Source organism: Coregonus clupeaformis, chromosome 19, assembly GCF_020615455.1.
Source record: "Coregonus clupeaformis isolate EN_2021a chromosome 19, ASM2061545v1, whole genome shotgun sequence".
Taxonomy (NCBI): domain Eukaryota; kingdom Metazoa; phylum Chordata; class Actinopteri; order Salmoniformes; family Salmonidae; genus Coregonus; species Coregonus clupeaformis.
This window is the reverse complement of record NC_059210.1, coordinates 1,385,581-1,404,967: the sequence shown is the minus strand read 5'-3', so window position 1 is coordinate 1,404,967 and position 19,387 is coordinate 1,385,581. Positions and strand designations below refer to the sequence as shown.

Genomic DNA, 19,387 nt, shown 5'->3' with positions numbered 1-19,387 from the left:
AGTTTCCATAATTTAGATGCTAGTAACAATCACGCCTACCTTATTTGGCGGTCTATTTAAGCTCACCGGTTCTGCTCACACATCCTGCTACTGCTTGTTACAACTGCTAGTATGTGTTTGCTTATTTTGTACCCTCCACCACCCCAGACTCCATCTGTTTTCCTACTGGGGAATTGGTATAGCTTACCGCGCGCACTGCTTGCAGGTAATTTTATATATTGACACTTTGCTTGGGCAGTGAACTACCCTGAAGGACCTCTTTTGCCAATACTTGCATAATTTTTTCTTAATAAATGGTTAAACATAATTGTACGTGGTGATTCCTTTTTGAACTTCAGCTAGTGCAAAATACGGTTGCTAGAATCTTTACACGAACAAAGAAAATGATCATATTACTCCAGTGCTAGCCTCTGACTAGGGCTGATTTCAAGGTATTCTGTTAACCTACAAAGCATTACATGGACTTGCGCCTACTTATCTCTTTGATTTGGTCCTGTCGTACATACCTACAGGTATGCTATGGTCACAAGACGCAGTCCTCCTTATTGTTCCTAGAATTTGTGAGCAAACACCTCGAGGCAGGGCTTTCTCCTATAGAGCTCAATTTTTATGGAATGGTCTGCCGATCCATGTGATAGACGAAGACTCGGTCTCAACCTTTCTGTATTTACTGAAGACTCATCTCTTCAGTATGTTCTACGATAGAGTGTAGTCTGGCCCAGGGTTGAGAAGGTGAACGGCAAGGCACTGGAGTGACAAACCACCCTTGCTGTCTCTGCCGGCTCCCCTCCCTCCCCTGGGATTCTCTGTCTCTGACTCTATTATGGGGGCTGAGTCACTGGTATACTCGACTTGAATGGGTTGAGTCACTGAAGTGATCTTCCTGTCCGGTTTTGCGCCCCCTTGGGCTCATGCGGTCAGGGAGATCTTTGTGGGCTATACTCGGCCTTGTCTCAAGGTCGGAGGTTAGTGGTCTGTTGATATCCCTTTGGTGGTGTAGGGGCTGTGCTTTGGCAAAATGGGTGGGGTTATATCCTGCCTGGTTGGCCCTGTCCGGGGGTATCTTTGGACGGGGCCACAGTGTCCCCCGACCCCCCCCCCCCTGTCTCAGTCCCCAGTATCTATGCTGCAATAGTCTATGTGCCGAGGGGCTAGGGTCAGTCTGTCCTATCTGGTTTAATTCTCCCTTCTTATCTGGTGTCCTATCTGATCTTAGGTATGCACCCTCGAATTTCTCTCTCTCTCTCTCGCTCTATATATATATATATATATATATATATATATATAAAGCTAGCTACTCCCCCAAACACTGGCTAAACACTTTTCTCTCAGTGAATTTTCTCTATCTGCCTAGAAAGTCAACTAATTTCCTTCATAATTGCCTGTGCGGCTCCTCTAGCCTGAGATAACGGTGGACAAAGGAGAAAAAATTGTTTTAGAACAAATTTTCTAAAATTGTCTTGCTTCCATTAAATTTTTCTATCGAGAGTGGAGGAGTTTTCAAGGAGAGAGTCAGACAGTGATCTGTCCAGGCATAATTAGCCTGCTATTTGACTGTCCATCATAGATAAGTATATGGTACTGTATGTCCAAATGAAAGGAGAGAAAGAACAACCCAACCCAGATCCACACCAATTCTAGTCCACCACAGCTCAGTCAGTCAGTCAGTCAGTCAGTCAGCCAGCCTGCCCCCTCTCTCTCTCTCTCTCTCTCTCTCTCTCTCTCTCTCTCTCTCTCTCTCTCTCTCTCTCTCTCTCTCTCTCTCTCTCTCTCTCTCTCTCTCTCTCTCTCTCTCTCTCTCTCTCTCTCTCTCTCTCTCTCTCTCTCTCTCTCCCCCCCACACCCACGTCACTCCTGTTGTGAATAGAGTGAATCTCTCTGTACTACAAGGTTATCTTTGGGCAGTATAACTCTCTCTTCTTCTCTGTCTGATCTCTGAGACGTTCACACGTGGCTGGGCCAGTCACAAGTCCACCACGCCATCTAACAGATGCTCCTGTCCTGGATCAATGACCTTTAATCTAGCCGGTCCCCATGTTAACAAACCCTTTTTAACTCCGCAGAATTGACGGGCAATGTAAATTTCAACCTAGCCTGAGGGGAACCCAAATCCGTCGTGGACTCAAATATTATTTGTATTCTTTCAAATACTTTGCTGTGCTTGATTTAGCATGCCTGGCGATTAAGATGGGAGAAAAAAAGTGCAAAACCCCACCCATCTGGCACTTAAGGCAGGCTCAACCAAATGCTCAAAGTATTTGAAGGATTGTAAATACAATTTGAACCCAGGTCTGATTCAAATACAGATGTATCGGCTATAGACTAGTGTTACATCTAAAAGTCAATTTAAAGTATATTTGCGTTGAAGAGGCTATTTAGAGGCTATTTGTGTTGAAGAGGCTATTCAGAGGCTATTTGTGGTGAAGTGTATCAAGTGACCAGTCCTTGAGGCACTAGAAGGAAGGTTTGGCGTGATCTGTCTGAGCCCTACACCTTTTCCTCTAATTGCCTCTGGACTTATTATTGATTACCTGGAGCCCCTCACACCTTTTCCCCATGTAATCCTATCATAGGGTCTTACCGACCGCTTTCTCTTTGTGTGTCTCATGTGATTAGGATTATTGATCTCAGGGAGAAAAGTGTGGGACAACAGCGTGATTTTGCGGGACATTTGCGGGACAGTGTAGCCAACATGAAAAACTTTTTTGGGCAGGGAATGTAAAACAGTTAGGAAGGGAGACTTAAAACGGGATTGAGTGAAGTAGCAGCAAATATGTTGAATGAGCAACTAATGAGCATGGAGAGCCTCACAAGTTTGACAAAATTACCTTATATCTTTCAGTCTAATACGGCTATTTACTTACTTCTGTAGCTCTTCGTCAGAAGCACACTTTTGTAGTCCTAACTGTCCTTTCTAAGTTTAGCTAGAATTTTGCCCCAAAGGATTTGAGAAATGTGATTGGTCATTGTGATTGGTCTTGTGCAGAATATCAAATCTCACATCCTAGTCTCATAGACTAGACGTAACATAGTAAACTTAAATCCGGGACACTCAAATTAGTATGATATGTTACGATTGGTATGTTTACATAAGACAGATGGTTACATAAGGCAAAACGAAAGTAAGGTGGTTGGTCGTGGTTGATGTGTAATACGAGCATCTAGCAACCCAAAGGTTGCGAATTCGAATCTCATCACTATAGCTAATTAACAACATTTCATCTACTTACTACTTTTTAGCTACTTTGCAACTACTTAGTATGTTAGCTAACCCTTCCCCTAACCCTACCATTAACCCTTTTAGTTAACCCTTCCCATACCCTAACATTAACCCTTTAACCTAACTCCTAAACTTAATCCTAAACTCTTACCCTAACCCCTAGCCTAGCTAACATTAGCTAGCTAACTAACGTTAGCCACCTAGCTAGAATTCGTAACATATCATACGTTTTGCAAATTCCTAATATATTGTATGTTTTGAAAATTCACAAACATATAACCCGAATTGGGTGATGGACATCCACACATTAATACATACCATACAAAACGTAACATATCATACTAAATGGAGTATCTCTGAGTTATGTACAGAATAATACGAATGCTCCGAGACCACATTGCAGCGATCTAAACAACGATTGGAGAAGTGTTAAACATCATCAGTACCACATCCTTATGATATATACATTTTCATGAGCGCAACCTAATTGCAAGAGACAGGTTGGAATGTCTGACTGAAATATGAGACAAGTCAACCTTTTTTTCAAAATTAGTGGTGTTTGAGTTTGTTGATAAAATGGGACATGATTATTTGGTTGTGCGACTCGGGACAAAGGGCCAAAATGCGGGACTGTCCCGCACAATCCGGGACATGTGGTCACCCTAGACCAGGCAACTTTGATGGGGGTGGGGGCCACCAAAAAATTTAACTCATCATGAGGGGCCGCAGTTGTTTGTGGGTCTGTGTACCCTCATCCATACCCCCTTCACACACACATTTTGCCATGGGGCGTGGATACAATTTAGCAATTTTATAACTCATTTCATGCAATTCTAGTCGTTTTGCCATGGGTTGGAGGGAAACATTAGCAGTTTTACGGCTAATTTCCTGCAATTCTACACATTTTGCCATAGGGTGGAGTCAAATGTTTGCAGTTTTTAATATGATAACTGATGATCAATGAGCCCCACACCGGTCGGTAATTCAACCATACTTACTACAAGTTTAGATACTGTAGCTGACCGCTAGACAAAAATGTTTAGCTGACATGGTCTAATTGAGTGTGATGCACATCCAAATTTAGAAATTGCATCTTGTGTATACAGTTGAAGTCAGAAGTTTACATACACCTTAGCCGAATACATTTAAACTCAGTTTTTCACAATTCCTGACATTTAATCCTAGTAAAAATTCCCTGTCTTAAGTCAGTTAGGATCACCACTTTATTTTAAGAATGTGAAATGCCAGAATAATAGTAGAGAGAATCATTAACTTCAGCTTTTCTTTCTTTCATCACATTCCCAGTGGGTCAGAAGTTTACATACACTCAATTAGTATTTGGTAGCATTGCCTTTAAATTGTTTAACTTGGGTCAAATGTTTCGGGAAGCCTTCCACAAGATTCCCACAATAGGTTGAGTGAATTTTGGCCCATTCCTCCTGACAGAGCTGGTGTAACTGAGTTATGTTTGTAGGCCTTGCTCACACACGCCTTTTCAGTTCTGCCCACAAATTGTCTATAGGCTGGAGGTCAGGGCTTTGTGATGGCCACTCCAATACCTTGACTTTGTTGTCCTTAAGCCATTTTGCCACAACTTTGGAAGTATGCTTGGGGTCACTGTCCATTTGGAAGACCCATATGTGACCAAGCTTTAACTTCCTGACTGATGTCTTGAGATGTTGCTTCAATATATCCATATAATTTTCCTTCCTCATGATGTGATCTATTTTGTGAAGTGCACAAGTCCCTCCTGCAGCAAAGCACCCCCACAGCATGATGCCGCCACCCCCTTGCTTCACGGTTGGGATGGTATTCTTTGGCTTGCAAGCACACCCTTGTTCTTCCAAACATAACAATTGTCATTATGGCCAAACAGTTCTATTTTTGTTTCATCAGACCTGAGGACATTTCTCCAAAAAGTAAGATCTTTGTCCCCATGTGCAGTTGCAAACCGTAGTCTGGCTTTTTTATGGCAGTTTTGGAGCAGTGGCTTCTTCCTTGCTGAGCGGCCTTTCAGGTTATGTCGATATAGGACTTGTTTTACTGTGGATATAGATACTTTTGTACCGGTTTCCTACAGCATCTTCACAAGGTCCTTTGCTGTTGTTCTGGGATTGATTTGCAATTTCCGTACCAAAGTACGTTCATCTCTAGGAGACAGAACGCATCTCCTTCCTGAGCGGTATGACGGCTGCGTGGTCCCATGGTGTTTATACTTTCGCACTATTGTTTGTACAGATGAACGTGGAGACCTTTAGGCGTTTGAAAATTGCTCCCAAGGATGAACCAGACTACACAGGTCTTGGCTGATTTCTTTTGATTTTCCCATGATGTCAAGCAAAGAGGCACTGAGTTTGAAGGTAGGCCTTGAAATACATCCACAGGTACACCTCCAATTGACTCAAATTATGTCAATTAGCCTATCAGAAGCTTCTAAAGCCATGACATCATTTTCTGGAATTTTCCAAGCTGTTTAAAGGCACAGTCAACTTAGTGTATATAAACTTCTGACCCACTGGAATTGTGATACAGTGAATTATAAGTGAAATAATCTGTCTGTAAACAATAGTTGGAAAAATTACTTGTGTCATGCACAAAGTAGATGTCCTAACCGACTTGCCCAAACTATAGTTTGTTAACAAGAAATGTGTGGAGTGGTTGAAAAACGAGTTTTAATGACTCCAACCTAAGTGTATCTAAACTTCTGACTTCAACTGTATATATATTTTTTCAATATATTTTTTAATTGTTCCGCGCGCTTACAAAAGCTGTAGTGCCTGCGGGCCGCCAGTTGTCCATCCCGGCCCTAGACTGTGCATTTTGTATGACCTCTTGGTAGTCATTACACACTGTACACAAACACACAAACACACACAGACAGACAGACACACACAAACATACTCTGACAAACACATGCAATGTACACCGTTGCAACAAAAACATGTCATGCACGCACTTGCAGATGCACGCACATGTACACACACAGGTACATATACAGTGGGGCCCATAATTATTGACACCATTGATAAATAAGAGCAATAATGACTATGATTATACTAATGATTATACTCATACAATTGCTCAGAGAAAGAGAGTTTGTTTAACAAAGAGATTTCGTTTAACAAGTAAGCTTTTTTTCTCTCAAAAAAGTACAGGTCAAAATTAACGATGAGTAAGAAAGTTATAGAGGGTCAAAGATCATACCGCCAAGACATGCTAACCTTGGTGATGGTGAGAGGTTAGCATGTCTTGGTGGTATGATCTTTGACCCTCTGTACACATACACACACACACACACACACACACACACACTCACACATAAGGTACCTTTCAAAAGTGTTCAGACCCCTTGGATTTCTTCACATTTTATTGTATTACACAAAGTGGGATTAAAATGGATTTAATTGTCATTCTTTGACAATCTACACAAACTACTCTGTAATGTCAAAGTGGAAGAACAATTCTAACATTTTATAAAGATTAATAGAAATTGAATAACTAAAATATAGTCCTTGCATAAGTATTCAGCACTCTGAGTCAATACATGTTAGAAACACCTTTGGCATCGATTACAGCTGTGAGTGTCTAAGACCTTTGCACACCTGGATTGTGCAATATTTGGCCATTATTCTTTTCAAAATTCTTCAAGCTCTGGCAAGATGTTGGGGATCATGGCTAGACAGCAATTTTCAACTATTGCCATACATTTTCAAGCAGATTTAAGTAAAAACTGTAACTTAACACTCACTGTCTTCTTGGTAAGCAACTCCAGTGTAGATTTGTCCTGCTGAAAGGTGAATTCCTCTCCCAGTCTCTGGTGTAAACCAGACTAAAGCAGGTGAAAAACTCCCCAGTATTTGCCGATGTCAAGCATACCCACACCATGACGCAGCCACCACCATGCTTGAAAATAAGGAGGCAGTTACTCAGTGATGTGGTGTGTTGGATTTGCCCCAAACGTAAGGCTTTACATTTAGGCCAAAAACTGTATTCCTTTGCTGTGTTTTTTTGCAGTATTACTTTAGTGCCTTCTTGCATACAAGATGCAAGTTTTGTATATTTGTATTCTTCTTTTCACTCAGTCATTTAGGTCATTATTGTGTAGTCACTACAATGTTATTGATCCATCCTCAGTTTTCTAGCTTCACAGACATGGATCTCTGTAGCTATTTTAAAATCACAAATGGTAACATCCCTGAGCTGTTTCATTCCTGTCATGCAGCTCAGTTCAGAAGGACGATTCTATCTTTGATGTGTCTGGGTGGTTTAAAGCATAATTATTAACCATGCTTAAAGAGATATTCAATGTCTGATTTGTTATTGTTACCCATCCACCAATCACTGCCCTTCTTGATAAGGCTTTCGAAAAGCTCCCTGGTCTTTGTAGATGAATCTGTGCTTGAAATTAATTACTTGACTGAGGGATCTTACAGATGTTGTATGTATGGGGGACAGAGAAAGGGTTAGTCATTCAAAAATCAGGTCAGCCCCTATTACAGTGAGGGAAAAAAGTATTTGATCCCCTGCTGATTTTGTACGTTTGCCCACTGACAAAGAAATGATCAGTCTATAATTTTAATGGTAGGTTTATTTGAACAGTGAGAGACAGAATAACAACAAAAAAATCCAGAAAAACGCATCTCAAAAATGTTATAAATTGATTTGCATTTTAATGAGGGAAATAAGTATTTCAACCCCTCTCAATCAGAAAGATTTCTGGCTCCCAGGTGTCTTTTATACAGGTAACGAGCTGAGATTAGGAGCACGCTCTTAAAGGGAGTGCTCCTAATCTCAGCTTGTTACCTGTGTAAAAGACGCCTGTCCACAGAAGTAATCAATCAATCAGATTCCAAACTCTCCACCATGGCCAAGACCAAAGAGCTCTCCAAGGATGTCAGGGACAAGATTGTAGACCTACACAAGGCTGGAATGGGCTACAAGACCATCGCCAAGCAGCTTGGTGAGAAGGTGACAACAGTTGGGCTCCATGCAAGATCTCACCTCGTGGAGTTGCAATGATCATGAGAATGGTGAGGAATCAGCCCAGAACTACACGGGAGGATCTTGTCAATGATCTCAAGGCAGCTGGGACCATAGTCACCAAGAAAACAATTGGTAACACACTACGCCGTGAAGGAATGAAATCCTGCAGCGCCCGCAAGGTCCCCCTGCTCAAGAAAGCACATATACAGGGCCGTCTGAAGTTTGCCAATGAACATCTGAATGATTCAGAGGAGAACTGAGTGAAAGTGTTGTAGTCAGATGAGACCAAAATGGAGCTCTTTGGCATCAACTCAACTCGCCGTGTTTGGAGGAGGAGGAATGCTGCCTATGACCCCAAGAACACCATCCCCACCATCAAACATGGAGGTGGAAACATTATGCTTTAGGGGTGTTTTTCTGCTAAGGGGACAGGACAACTTCACCGTATCAAAGGAACGATGGACGGGGCCATGTACCATCAAATCTTGGGTGAGAACCTCCTTCCCTCAGCCAGGGCATTGAAAATGGGTCGTGGATCGGTATTCCAGCATGACAATGACCCAAAACACACGGCCAAGTCAATAAAGGAGTGGCTCAAGAAGAAGCACATTAAGGTCCTGGAGTGACCTAGCCAGTCTCCAGACCTTAATCCCATAGAAAATCTGTGGAGGGAGCTGAAGGTTCGAGTTGCCAAACGTCAGCCTTGAAACCTTAATGACTTGGAGAAGATCTGCAAAGAGGAGTGGGACAAAATCCCTCCTGAGATGTGTGCAAACCTGGTGGCCAACTACAAGAAACGTCTGACCTCTGTGATTGCCAACAAGAGTTTTGCCACCAAGTACTAAGTCATGTTTTGCAGAGGGGTCAAATACTTATTTCCCTCATTAAAATGCAAATCAATTCATAACATTTTTGACATGCGTTTTTCTGGATTTTTTTGTTGTTATTCTGTCTCTCACTGTTCAAATAAACCTATCATTAAAATTATAGACTGATCATGTCTTTGTCAGTGGGCAAATGTACAAAATCAGCAGGGGATCAAATACTTTTTTCCCTCACTGTATTTCACACAAAGTGAGTCCATGTAATTTATGTGATTTGTTAAGCCACATTTGAATCCTGAACTAATTTAGGCTTGCCTAAACAAAGGGGTTGAATACTTATGCAACGACTATACAGTTTTGTTATACATTTTTTATATATATATATATATATATATATATACACAGTGTTACAGTGCTGTGAAAAAGTATTTGCCACCTTTCTGATTTTCTCTATTTTTGCATATTTTTGAGACTGAATGTTATCAGATCTTCAACCAAAACCTAATGTTAGATAAAGGGAACCTGAGTTTACAAATAACAAAAAAAATGGATACTTATTTCATTTATTTAATTAACAAAGTTATGCAACCCCCAATTCCCCTGTGTGAAAAAGTAATTGCCCCCTTACACTCAATAACTGGTTGTGCCACCTTTAGCTGCAATGACTGAAACCAAATGCTTCCTGAAGTTGTTGATCAGTCTCTCACATTGCTGTGGAGGAATTTTGGCCCACTCTTGAATGCAGAACTGCTTTAACTCAGCGACATTTGTGGGTTTTCAAGCATGAACTGCTCGTTTCAAGTCCAGCCACAACATCTCAATTGGGATTAACTTTGTTTATGAATAAATGAAATAAATATGTAATTGTTGTGTTATTTGTTCACTCAGGTTCCATTTATGTAATATTTGGTTTTGGTTGAAGATCGGATAACATTTAGTATCAAAAACATGCAAAAAAGTAAATTAGAAAGGAGGCAAATACTTTTCACAGCACCGTATATACAAAAAAATACAATCCAGAGTATTTTGTGTAGATTGTTGACATAAAATGACAATTAAATATATTTTAATCCCACTTTGTAACACAAGAAAATGTGAAGAAATCCAAGGGGTCTGAATACTTTTTCAAGGCACTGTATGTACACACACACACACACACACACACAAACAGGCACACGCGCGTACATGTACACACACACACAGACAGACAGACAGAGACACACACACACAATAGCAGTGGTTGGGCTCCCACTGATAGCAATACCCTCCTGCTAGCCCTGGGGTGTGTTTAAATACCAAGCTGATCCACAGTTCCTATTCCCAGACTTCCCACTGTCAGAACGCAGACACTCACAGCTCACAGTCAGGACCCCGTGACACCAATCTCCCCCTGTCGACCCACTCTCTCTTAGATTCTCTCTCAGATTCTCTCTCTTTCGGTCTCTCTCCCACTTTCCCTCGCTGTCAGTCTCTCTAAGATTCTCTCTCCCTCCCTCCTGGTGAGGGGACTTCTCTAGGTTCATCTCTCTGTAGGTGAGGGCTTTGTGGTGGAATGTATTGCTTCCTTTTAGGTGGCTGTAAAATTTAACAGCTCTTTTCTGGATTTTGATAACTAGGGGGTATAGTCCTAATTCTGCTCTGCATGCATTGTTTGGGGTTTTGTGTTGCACACAAAGTATATTTTTTTACAGAATTCTGCATGCAGAGTCTCAATTGGGTGTTTGTCCCATTTGGTGAATTCTTGGTTGGTGAATGGACTCCAGACCTCACAACCATAGAGGGCAATGGATTATATACTGATTGAAGTATTTTTAACCAGATCCTAATTGGGATGTTGAGTTCTATGTTCCTTTTGATGGCGTAGAAAGCCCTTCTTGCTTTGTCTCTTAGATCATTCACAGCCTTCTGGAAGTTACCTGTGGTGTTGATGTTTAGGCTGAGGTATGTATAGTTCTTTGTGTGCTCTAGGGCAACGGTGTCTATTCCCAGGCAATTAACCGCTACCAGTGTCTCGTCCCCAACCATCTCGAAAGTGTGTGTGTGTATGTGTCTGACCCTGGAGGATGAGTCAGTGAGTCCCAGGTGAATTTGGGAATTGGTGGAATGGAGGGGATGGATGAGTTACTTTGTTTAATCTCCTCAACCTCTTATTGATTAGAGCACTGGGCCCAGGGGATCATTGATTGGACAAGCTGCCACGGGAGGCGGAATGGGACAATAAGGAGCAGGTCCAATCAAATCTCTGAACCTGAAGTCATCTGTGAGAGTGAGTGCCCTCACTTTCTCCTAAACTTTGTGTTTCATGAGCTCTACAGCTCAACTCTATGTCTAAAACTAAGGGTGGGAACGTTTAAACGTTAAAATGTTTAAACGAAGTTGGGATCCTTAATGTTAAGAAAAATCTTTTTTCTTCACAAAATTAAAATCACTGTTATCACAAAACATATTATTTTCAGTGTTATAGCCTAACTAGATGATAGGCTATTAAGGCCTGGGGAAAGTTGTGTAATTTAAATAAAAGAAGAGAGAAATCTTTAGGCTACTTTGATGAATTTGTGAGGCATGCAAGACAAGACATTGCAAGATACAGATTACCAAGAAATTCTTTCTGCTTGCCCCGTCAACTCTCTCCCTCGCGCTGGCTCGCCTACTCTTGCTCTTTGCTAATGATGCGAGTGTGTGTTCAGTCTTCAGTCTGTTGCGTGTAGAATATCATAGCCTATTCTTTGATGATAGGCCCTGCTTTACTGAAGTTGCAAGCTAAGAAATTGCAAATACAGAATTCCATTGCAAGATACACCTTTTGATTGCCGATAGATAGGCTTAGTGCACGGTTCTGACTCTGTCTGCCTGGTGGCCGACCTGCCTTTACGGTGCCCCTCCCCTCTCTCTCTGTTCCTCGCTAGCTCGCTATGAAAGACGCAAGTGTTTGTGTTCACGGAAGTACGGCAACTAATCAGTCTCCTCCGTTCGAAAAATACTGAATCTTAGGAGTCAATTCCTAGCGGAATCGATTCTTGACACTCAGAAATGGGAGTCGACACTGGGAGTCGACTTGCAAGGAGTCGAGGAATCAATTATTTTGGAGTCGACTGTTCACTACTACGCCATTGTCGTTAACTTTGGAATTCACAAGGAATTTAACACATTTTTCTTATTGTTTTAACGGAAAACCGATAAAAGAACCCTATCTAAAACCATGTCACCAAGCTGTCCTAAAGCATCTCTCGACAATAACTGTCTTCAAGGTGAGAGTAATAAGAGGAAGTTGCCAATAACTAATTGCAGCTATAATGTCGATGCAGGTGAGTGGAGGGGAGACTATAGACAAAGCAGGCTGAAGACTTCCTACCTTTTTCTTGTTGGTGGGGCAGATGTAGAAGTTAGAGACCACGATAGTTGTCCCAGGCATCAGGTTGAGCTTGCCGTAGGTGGTGCCATAGTCACTAGACCTGAGGAGAAACAGAGAGAGAAAGAGAGGTCAATATTGTGGGTCTGAGAGAATTACAGGTTTTACAGAATCTTTGCAACAACATAAATGTAGTCAAAATACAATCATAACCCTTATTCACACATAGAAAGCAGTTGTTCTTTCTTTAAACTACAGCACTCTTGAGCCATTTTCTTTTTATTACCATTCTCCTTCCTATTCTCCTAAAACATTACAGGTTCACATATTGAAACTGACGGCCAGCTGTGCCTGATATCCCCTGTCCAGATGAAAAACTACAGAACAGGATTACAACTGTGAAATGTCCCAGAATACCGCTACTCACCTTAATCTATCCAACTGCTCCCATGGGTTTTGATTAGATTTCTCTTTATATTTTACATTTTACATTTTAGTCAGAGCGACTTACAGTTAGTGAGTGCATACATTTTCACACTGTATTACCGGACCAGCACTGCCCCGGCTCGACCCCCGGTCGGATTACAATGATGGATAGCGAAGCGGACAGACAGCCTATCATTGGCTGAACTATTGACGAATAACCGCGGGCTAGGGGCAAAGCAGTGAAAAACACTGGCAAATCACCAAAATCTCAAAATCTGGCAGTTTCATGAGCAGGTGATGGTTAGGTGACAGCTGTGGAGCAAGGACCCTGAGATTCTGAGATTGACGGTCGGCTCCTTGAGGATATATCTCCAGCCTAGCCAAATCAAACACCTAGCAATGGCACGGCTAGTGCCGGGAAAGTAATTATTTGTGACACTTTCTGTTGAATGGTGCAGTTTTGCTCGCCAAGGGTGAAAAGGTATGGCAGTCTGTGGGAAATTGACAGGCGTATTGTGGTCAGAGTCAATTGCATTCATTTTGCGAGACTGCATATTCTACATGTTTGGTGTGAATCAAACCAAAGTATAAAGGAGACTCAGGCCAACCAACAGGTATAGCGGGCACAGAGGAACTCTGTATTAAAATATATTCAATTGGCATGATTTCTATTCTATTGTCACGCCCTGGCTCTGGGGACACTGTTATGTTGAGCCAGGGTGTGTAGTTCTATGTTTGTATTTCTATGTTGGCCTGAGTGACTCCCAATCAGAGGCAACGAGTGTCAGCTGGGGCTGGTTGTCTCTGATTGGGAGCCATATTTAAACTGTGTCTTTCCCGTTGTGTTTGTGGGTTTTTGTTCCAGTGTGGTTTTGTGCTAGACCGTGGACATCCCGTTATCGTTTATTGTTTTGTTAGTATTCACTTTCGCTAAATAAAGAATATGTTTGCCTTCAACGCTGCGCCTTGGTCCTCCTCCTTAGACGATCGTGACAGAAAAACCCACCAAAACTGGACCAAGCAGCGTGTCCAGGAGCCATCGCCAGGGGAATCGCTTGCAGATCTCCGTGGCAACCTCGACTGGATCCAGCCTTGTAAAGAGCAGAGTGGATGGACTTGGGAACAGTGGAGGAGGAGTCTCGACTGGGTCAAGCCTAATGAAGAGCAGAATGGCTGGAATTGGGGGCAGAAGAGCGAGAGTTGGGCGAGAACGATAGAGGCCTGGCCCACGGGGAGGAGAGACCCCCAGAACATTTTTAGGGGGGGGCTCACGACGTCGGGGCAGCAGGAGGCCGCGATAGAGCGGTCCAGCGGGTTGGCAGAGGAGGCCGCCAGGTTACGGGGGCCACTGGTCGAAGAGGGGATGGAAGGTGGAGAGGCACGGCGAGAGGTACTGGGGTGTGTTACCAGTCCGGTCCGGCCCGTTCCAGATCCCGGTGTAGGGCCAGTGGTGTGTGTCCCCAGTACGGTCCGGGTCTGTTCCTGCTCCCCGCACCAAGTCAGTGGTGCGCTCCGTCCAGCCCGGCTCGGCCCGTTCCTGCTCCCGCACCAAGTCAGTGGTGCGCTTCGTCAGCCCCGGCTCGGCCCGTTCCTGCTCCCGCACCAAGTCGGTGGTGCGCTTCGTCAGCCCGGCTCGGCCCGTTCCTGCTCCCCGCACCAAGTCAGTGTGCTGTCTCCGAGCCCGGCTCGGCCCGTCTCCTGCTCCCCGCACTAAGTCAGTGGTGTGCTTCATCAGCCCAGTCCGGCCTGTCCCTGCTCCACGCACCAAGCCTACGGTGTGCGTCGTCAGCCTGGTAAGGCCCGTTCCTCCTCCACGCACCAAGCCAGGGGTGCGCGTCGTCAGCCTGGTAAGGCCCGTTCCTCCTCCACGCACCAAGCCAGGGGTGCGCGTCGTCAGTCCAGCACAACCCGTGCCTGGGTCACCGGTGCCTGGTAAGGTCCCGGTCAACTGCTCCACTACGGAGCTGAAGCTATCCGCTCCACCAGTGTGCAGTCCAGCTCCAGGCAGCAGGGCCAGACCGGACCAGGGGTACTTTGGGGGTGTAGAGAAGGAGTGGGGGTCATGTCCGGAGCCGGATCCGCCGCCAAGGCGGAGTGCCCACCCGGTCCCTCCCCTGTGGTATTTAGTTGGCGCGGTCGGAGTCCGCGCCTTTAGGGGGGGGTACTGTCACGCCCTGGCTCTGGGGACACTGTTATGTTGAGCCAGGGTGTGTAGTTCTATGTTTGTATTTCTATGTTGGCCTGAGTGACTCCCAATCAGAGGCAACGAGTGTCAGCTGGGGCTGGTTGTCTCTGATTGGGAGCCATATTTAAACTGTGTCTTTCCCGTTGTGTTTGTGGGTTTTTGTTCCAGTGTGGTTTTGTGCTAGACCGTGGACATCACGTTATCGTTTATTGTTTTGTTAGTATTCACTTTCGCTAAATAAAGAATATGTTTGCCTTCAACGCTGCGCCTTGGTCCTCCTCCTTAGACGATCGTGACATCTATGATTTCGTTTTCCAGAGTGCTTATTGTCACTCTGGATAAGATAAATGGTCTCTACATTGCCTCTTTGAATGCTGTGTAACCTAAATAATTATAAAGAGTGTTATAAAGAGTTATTGTTTCGACCAGTATTGCACTATTGCCAGTAAGTATAGCCCTGAAGTGGTACGTTTTTATAAAGAGATAGTCAGTCCAACCTCCTAAACCAGATTGGAATGGAAGTGCTGCTGTGCTGAGTGAGAGAGGTGAGTGGAGAGAGAGCAGAGAGCATTCAGTGTTGAAGAGAGGAGAGAGAGGGAAGAGGGGATGGGGAGAGTGGGGCGTCTGGCTGGCAGGGGAGGCCTTGATGAAGGGGAGTGATCAGAGATCATGTCCACCCGGCCCCATTCTGCTCCAGACAAGTGGATTTACTTTACAGCATTACTGTCTTACACTCAGCAGGGCAGCAACCACAACGGTGGGCACATATACAAACACATGGGTATAAACAAGAGGAAACCCACATACACAGTCACACACACAGGTTAGCGGTTTTTGTAATGAATCTTGTTCTGGAGGTAGCTCTGCAGAGTGGTCACTAGCTGGCACAGCCACAAATTCATAAAATCTGATTTTAAACGTAACCCTAACCTTAACCCTAAACTTAAACACACCGCTAACCCTAATGCCTAACCCTAACCTTAAATTAAGACCAAAAAGCACATTTTTATTTTCATGAATTTTTACCATATAGCCATTTTGTAGCTGGCTTATCTAAGGAGAAATCGTTCAGTTCTTGTCCTCCAGGACAAGACTCATGACAATAAACGTCAACCTGCCACACACACACACCAGCAAACAGATATGCACACACAGACAGATACATAAACATACACGTGTGGGCACACAAACACACACTAAGTCGTCACAATCCCCGATCCGTTCGGCAAAGCTCTCGCCGAGTGCTCTGACAGAGCTGCACAAAATGGAGTAGCCTAGCAGGGGTTGAGCTCTTTATTCACGTCCCCGCGGTCAGCGAGTGGTGTTTTCATCTTCCCCAATGCACTGTGGGGGTTGTTTACCTGGATAACTCAGAGACAGCAGACAGATCCTGCTGATGGCTGTGTGTTCGGAGCCAGAGCTCACTGCTTAACTCAAAGCTGTGTGCTGACTAAGCTGCTGTTACTGAAGCCTACAGGGAGAGGGAGGGGAGATGAAGTCTATAGGCTGTCAGTCAGTACCTTTAAAACCTAAGCATATATTATAGCTTTCTTTAGCTGGTTAGTTCACCACCACCATTACATTTTAGTCAATTAGCAGACACTCTTATCCAGAGCAACTTACAGTAGTGAGTGCATACATTTTCATACTTTTCCCGTACTGATACCTTGTGGGAATCGAACCCACAACTCTAGCGTTGCAAACGCCATGCTCTACCAAATGAGCCACACGGGACCCTCAAAGCTTCTCAAAAGTCTGAATGTCTATCTTGGACTGACTCTATGCACACTCACAAGACTATACACTGAGTGTACAAAACATTAGGAACACTTGCTCTTTCAATGACATAGAAAGATCAGGTGAATCCAGGTGAATGCTATGATCCCTTATTGATGTCTCCTGTTAAATCCACTTCAATCAGTGTAGATGAAGGGGAGGAGACAGGTTAAAGAAGGATTTGTAAGCTTTGAGACAATTGAGACATGGATTGTGTATGTGTACCATTCAGAGGGTGAATGGGCAAGACAAAAAAATGTAAGTGCCTTTGAACAGGGTATGGTAGTAGGTGCAACGCTTCTGGGTTTTTCACGCTCTCAACAGTTTCCTGTGTGTATCACGAATGGTCCACCACACAAAGGACATCCAGCCGACTTGACACAACTGTGGGAAGCATTGGAGTCAACATGGGCCGGCATCCCTGTGGAATGCTTTCCACACCTTGTAGTCCATGCCCCAACGAATGGAAGCTGTTCTGAGGGCAAAAGGGGGTGCAACTCAATATTAGGAAGTTGTTCGTAATGTTTTGTACACTATATATACTGACACAAAACCCACACACATTCACACAAATGCATACCGACACAACACACACACTCATATGCTGCTGCTACTCACTGTATATATATTATATATGTGTATTTTATTCCTCTCGTGTTACTATTTTTATTTGTATTATTATTTCTTAACTCTGCATCGTTGGGAAGGGCTCATAAGCAAGCATTTCACGGTAAAGTCTACACCTGTTGGATTTTGCTAAGTGCTAGCACCACCAGTAGAAGTCTCTTTCCCTGGGTGGTGAGGGGTGTTGTGGGGTCAGTGGTTCCAGATGCTGGGATGGATCTCTCCCACCACCACACTGGCCCTAATTAAGGCCTGAGAGTTTAATGGAGCGGGGCATTTTTGGATCTATCGATGAGGACAGATTATTGAGATTGGGTTCATAATTTGGTGGACGCTTATATTTTGTCCTATTTATCTGCATGTGGAAATGTGTTTTTTGCATATCCCAACTCCCCCTGAGACCAGGGTCTGCCATTATCAAGAGTGACCCTGGAGCAATTAGGGTTAAGTGCCTTGCTCAAGGGCACATAGGCAGATTTTTCACCTTGTCGACTTGAAGAATCGAACTAACAACCTTTCGGTAACTGGCCCAACACTCTAACCAATAGGCTACCTGCTGCCTAAAAATGTAAGTGAATGTAATAATTTAAAGGAGCCAAAAGCTAACTAGAATTAAAGGGACAGTATCGGAAAACAGAACAAATCCTAATTGAGTATAAACAGCCTCATTACCACCGAGTTAGAGAGAACGCTTTTCTGGTCATTTGGATTTAAACGCTCGAGACAAAAAACGCTTGTTAAATCTCCCATGAGAACGAAGTCAAAGGGTCATCAATGAGACATTATGTAACTACTAAGGCTAATTTGGGGGATTGTGTTCGGAGCCCGGTGTTCGGATGGCTTACGTGTAAAAGAGTAATGATGTTAAGTTAATAGGAGAGTTAATTTAGTACTACCGAGATTAATAGACTGGATGGATGAGACGAGCTACAGTAGATGAGTGAGAAAAAAATTACTTTGAAACAGTGCACTGGAGAGAGGGAATGTGAGATAGAGAAAAGAGGAGGAGGAAGGGGAACAGGGAAGGAGTGTAATGGGAAGGAGGGAAGGAGTGTTACCGAACGTCTTTTGTACTGTCAAAGCCAGTCTCTAAAATGGCAAAATAGTGAGTGATGCTTCTCTCTGAAGTATTTTATGTCATATTATTCCTTGCAGCATGCATATTGAATAGAAGAAATCCAAGGCTATATTCCAAAAAAAATGTTTAACCTACAATATAACCTGCAAGCTTTTTCACACTGACTATTCAGTGTTCAAAGTTAGTACACTATGGCTGCATTTACACAGGCAGCCTAATTCTGATCTTTTGACCAATGATTGGCAAATAAGCTGATCTGATTAGTCAAAAGCACAGGAGGCTGCTGAGGGGAGAACGGCTCATAATAATGAACGGAGCAAATGGAAAGGCATCAAACACATGTAAACCATGTGTTTGACTATTTGATACCATTCCACTGATTCCGCTCCAACCTCCTGTTATCAAATAATAAATGGAAAAAGATCAGAATTGGGCAGCCTGTGTAAACACAGCCTAACTGCCATTCAAAATCTATCTGCACTGCACAGAGTTTCAATAGCAGAGAGATACTCTGAGGTTTATGCATACATTTTCATGTTGACATCAACTGCTGTATGTCACTGATGATTCCCCAGGGTACAATGTCATTTCCATTCCAAACAATCACTTGTGTATCAGAGAATGACGCATGGAGAGTCATAAAGAAAACAATGAAAGAGAAGGAGATACAAACAAAGGAAGAAAAACTAGAACTTTGAATTAGAAAATATTGAGAGACTGGGAAAATACAGAAAGATTGTAGGTGAGAGAGAGAGAGAGAGAGAGAGAGAGAGAGAGAGAGAGAGAGAGAGAGAGAGAGAGAGAGAGAGAGAGAGAGAGAGAGAGAGAGAGAGAGAGAGACGTGTGCGAGAGAGGCAGAGACAGTGACAGACACTCTGGGTAGAAATTGTGTTTTTGTCGACGCACTTGAGAAAACAGAGAG

The 19,387-nt window shown here is 43.5% G+C and overlaps 1 protein-coding gene across 5 annotated transcripts in view; it reads right to left on the bottom strand.

Moving 5' to 3' along the window:
* Positions 1-19,387, bottom strand: part of LOC121554344 (VPS10 domain-containing receptor SorCS2-like) — a 327,241-nt gene that overhangs the window by 159,527 nt on the left and 148,327 nt on the right. For all 5 annotated transcript variants that reach the window (XM_041867882.2, XM_041867879.1, XM_041867881.1 and 2 more), the window contains exon 3: positions 12,380-12,479. In XM_041867882.2, coding sequence (XP_041723816.1) covers positions 12,380-12,479 — 100 coding nt within the window. The remainder of the gene's footprint in view (positions 1-12,379; positions 12,480-19,387) is intronic.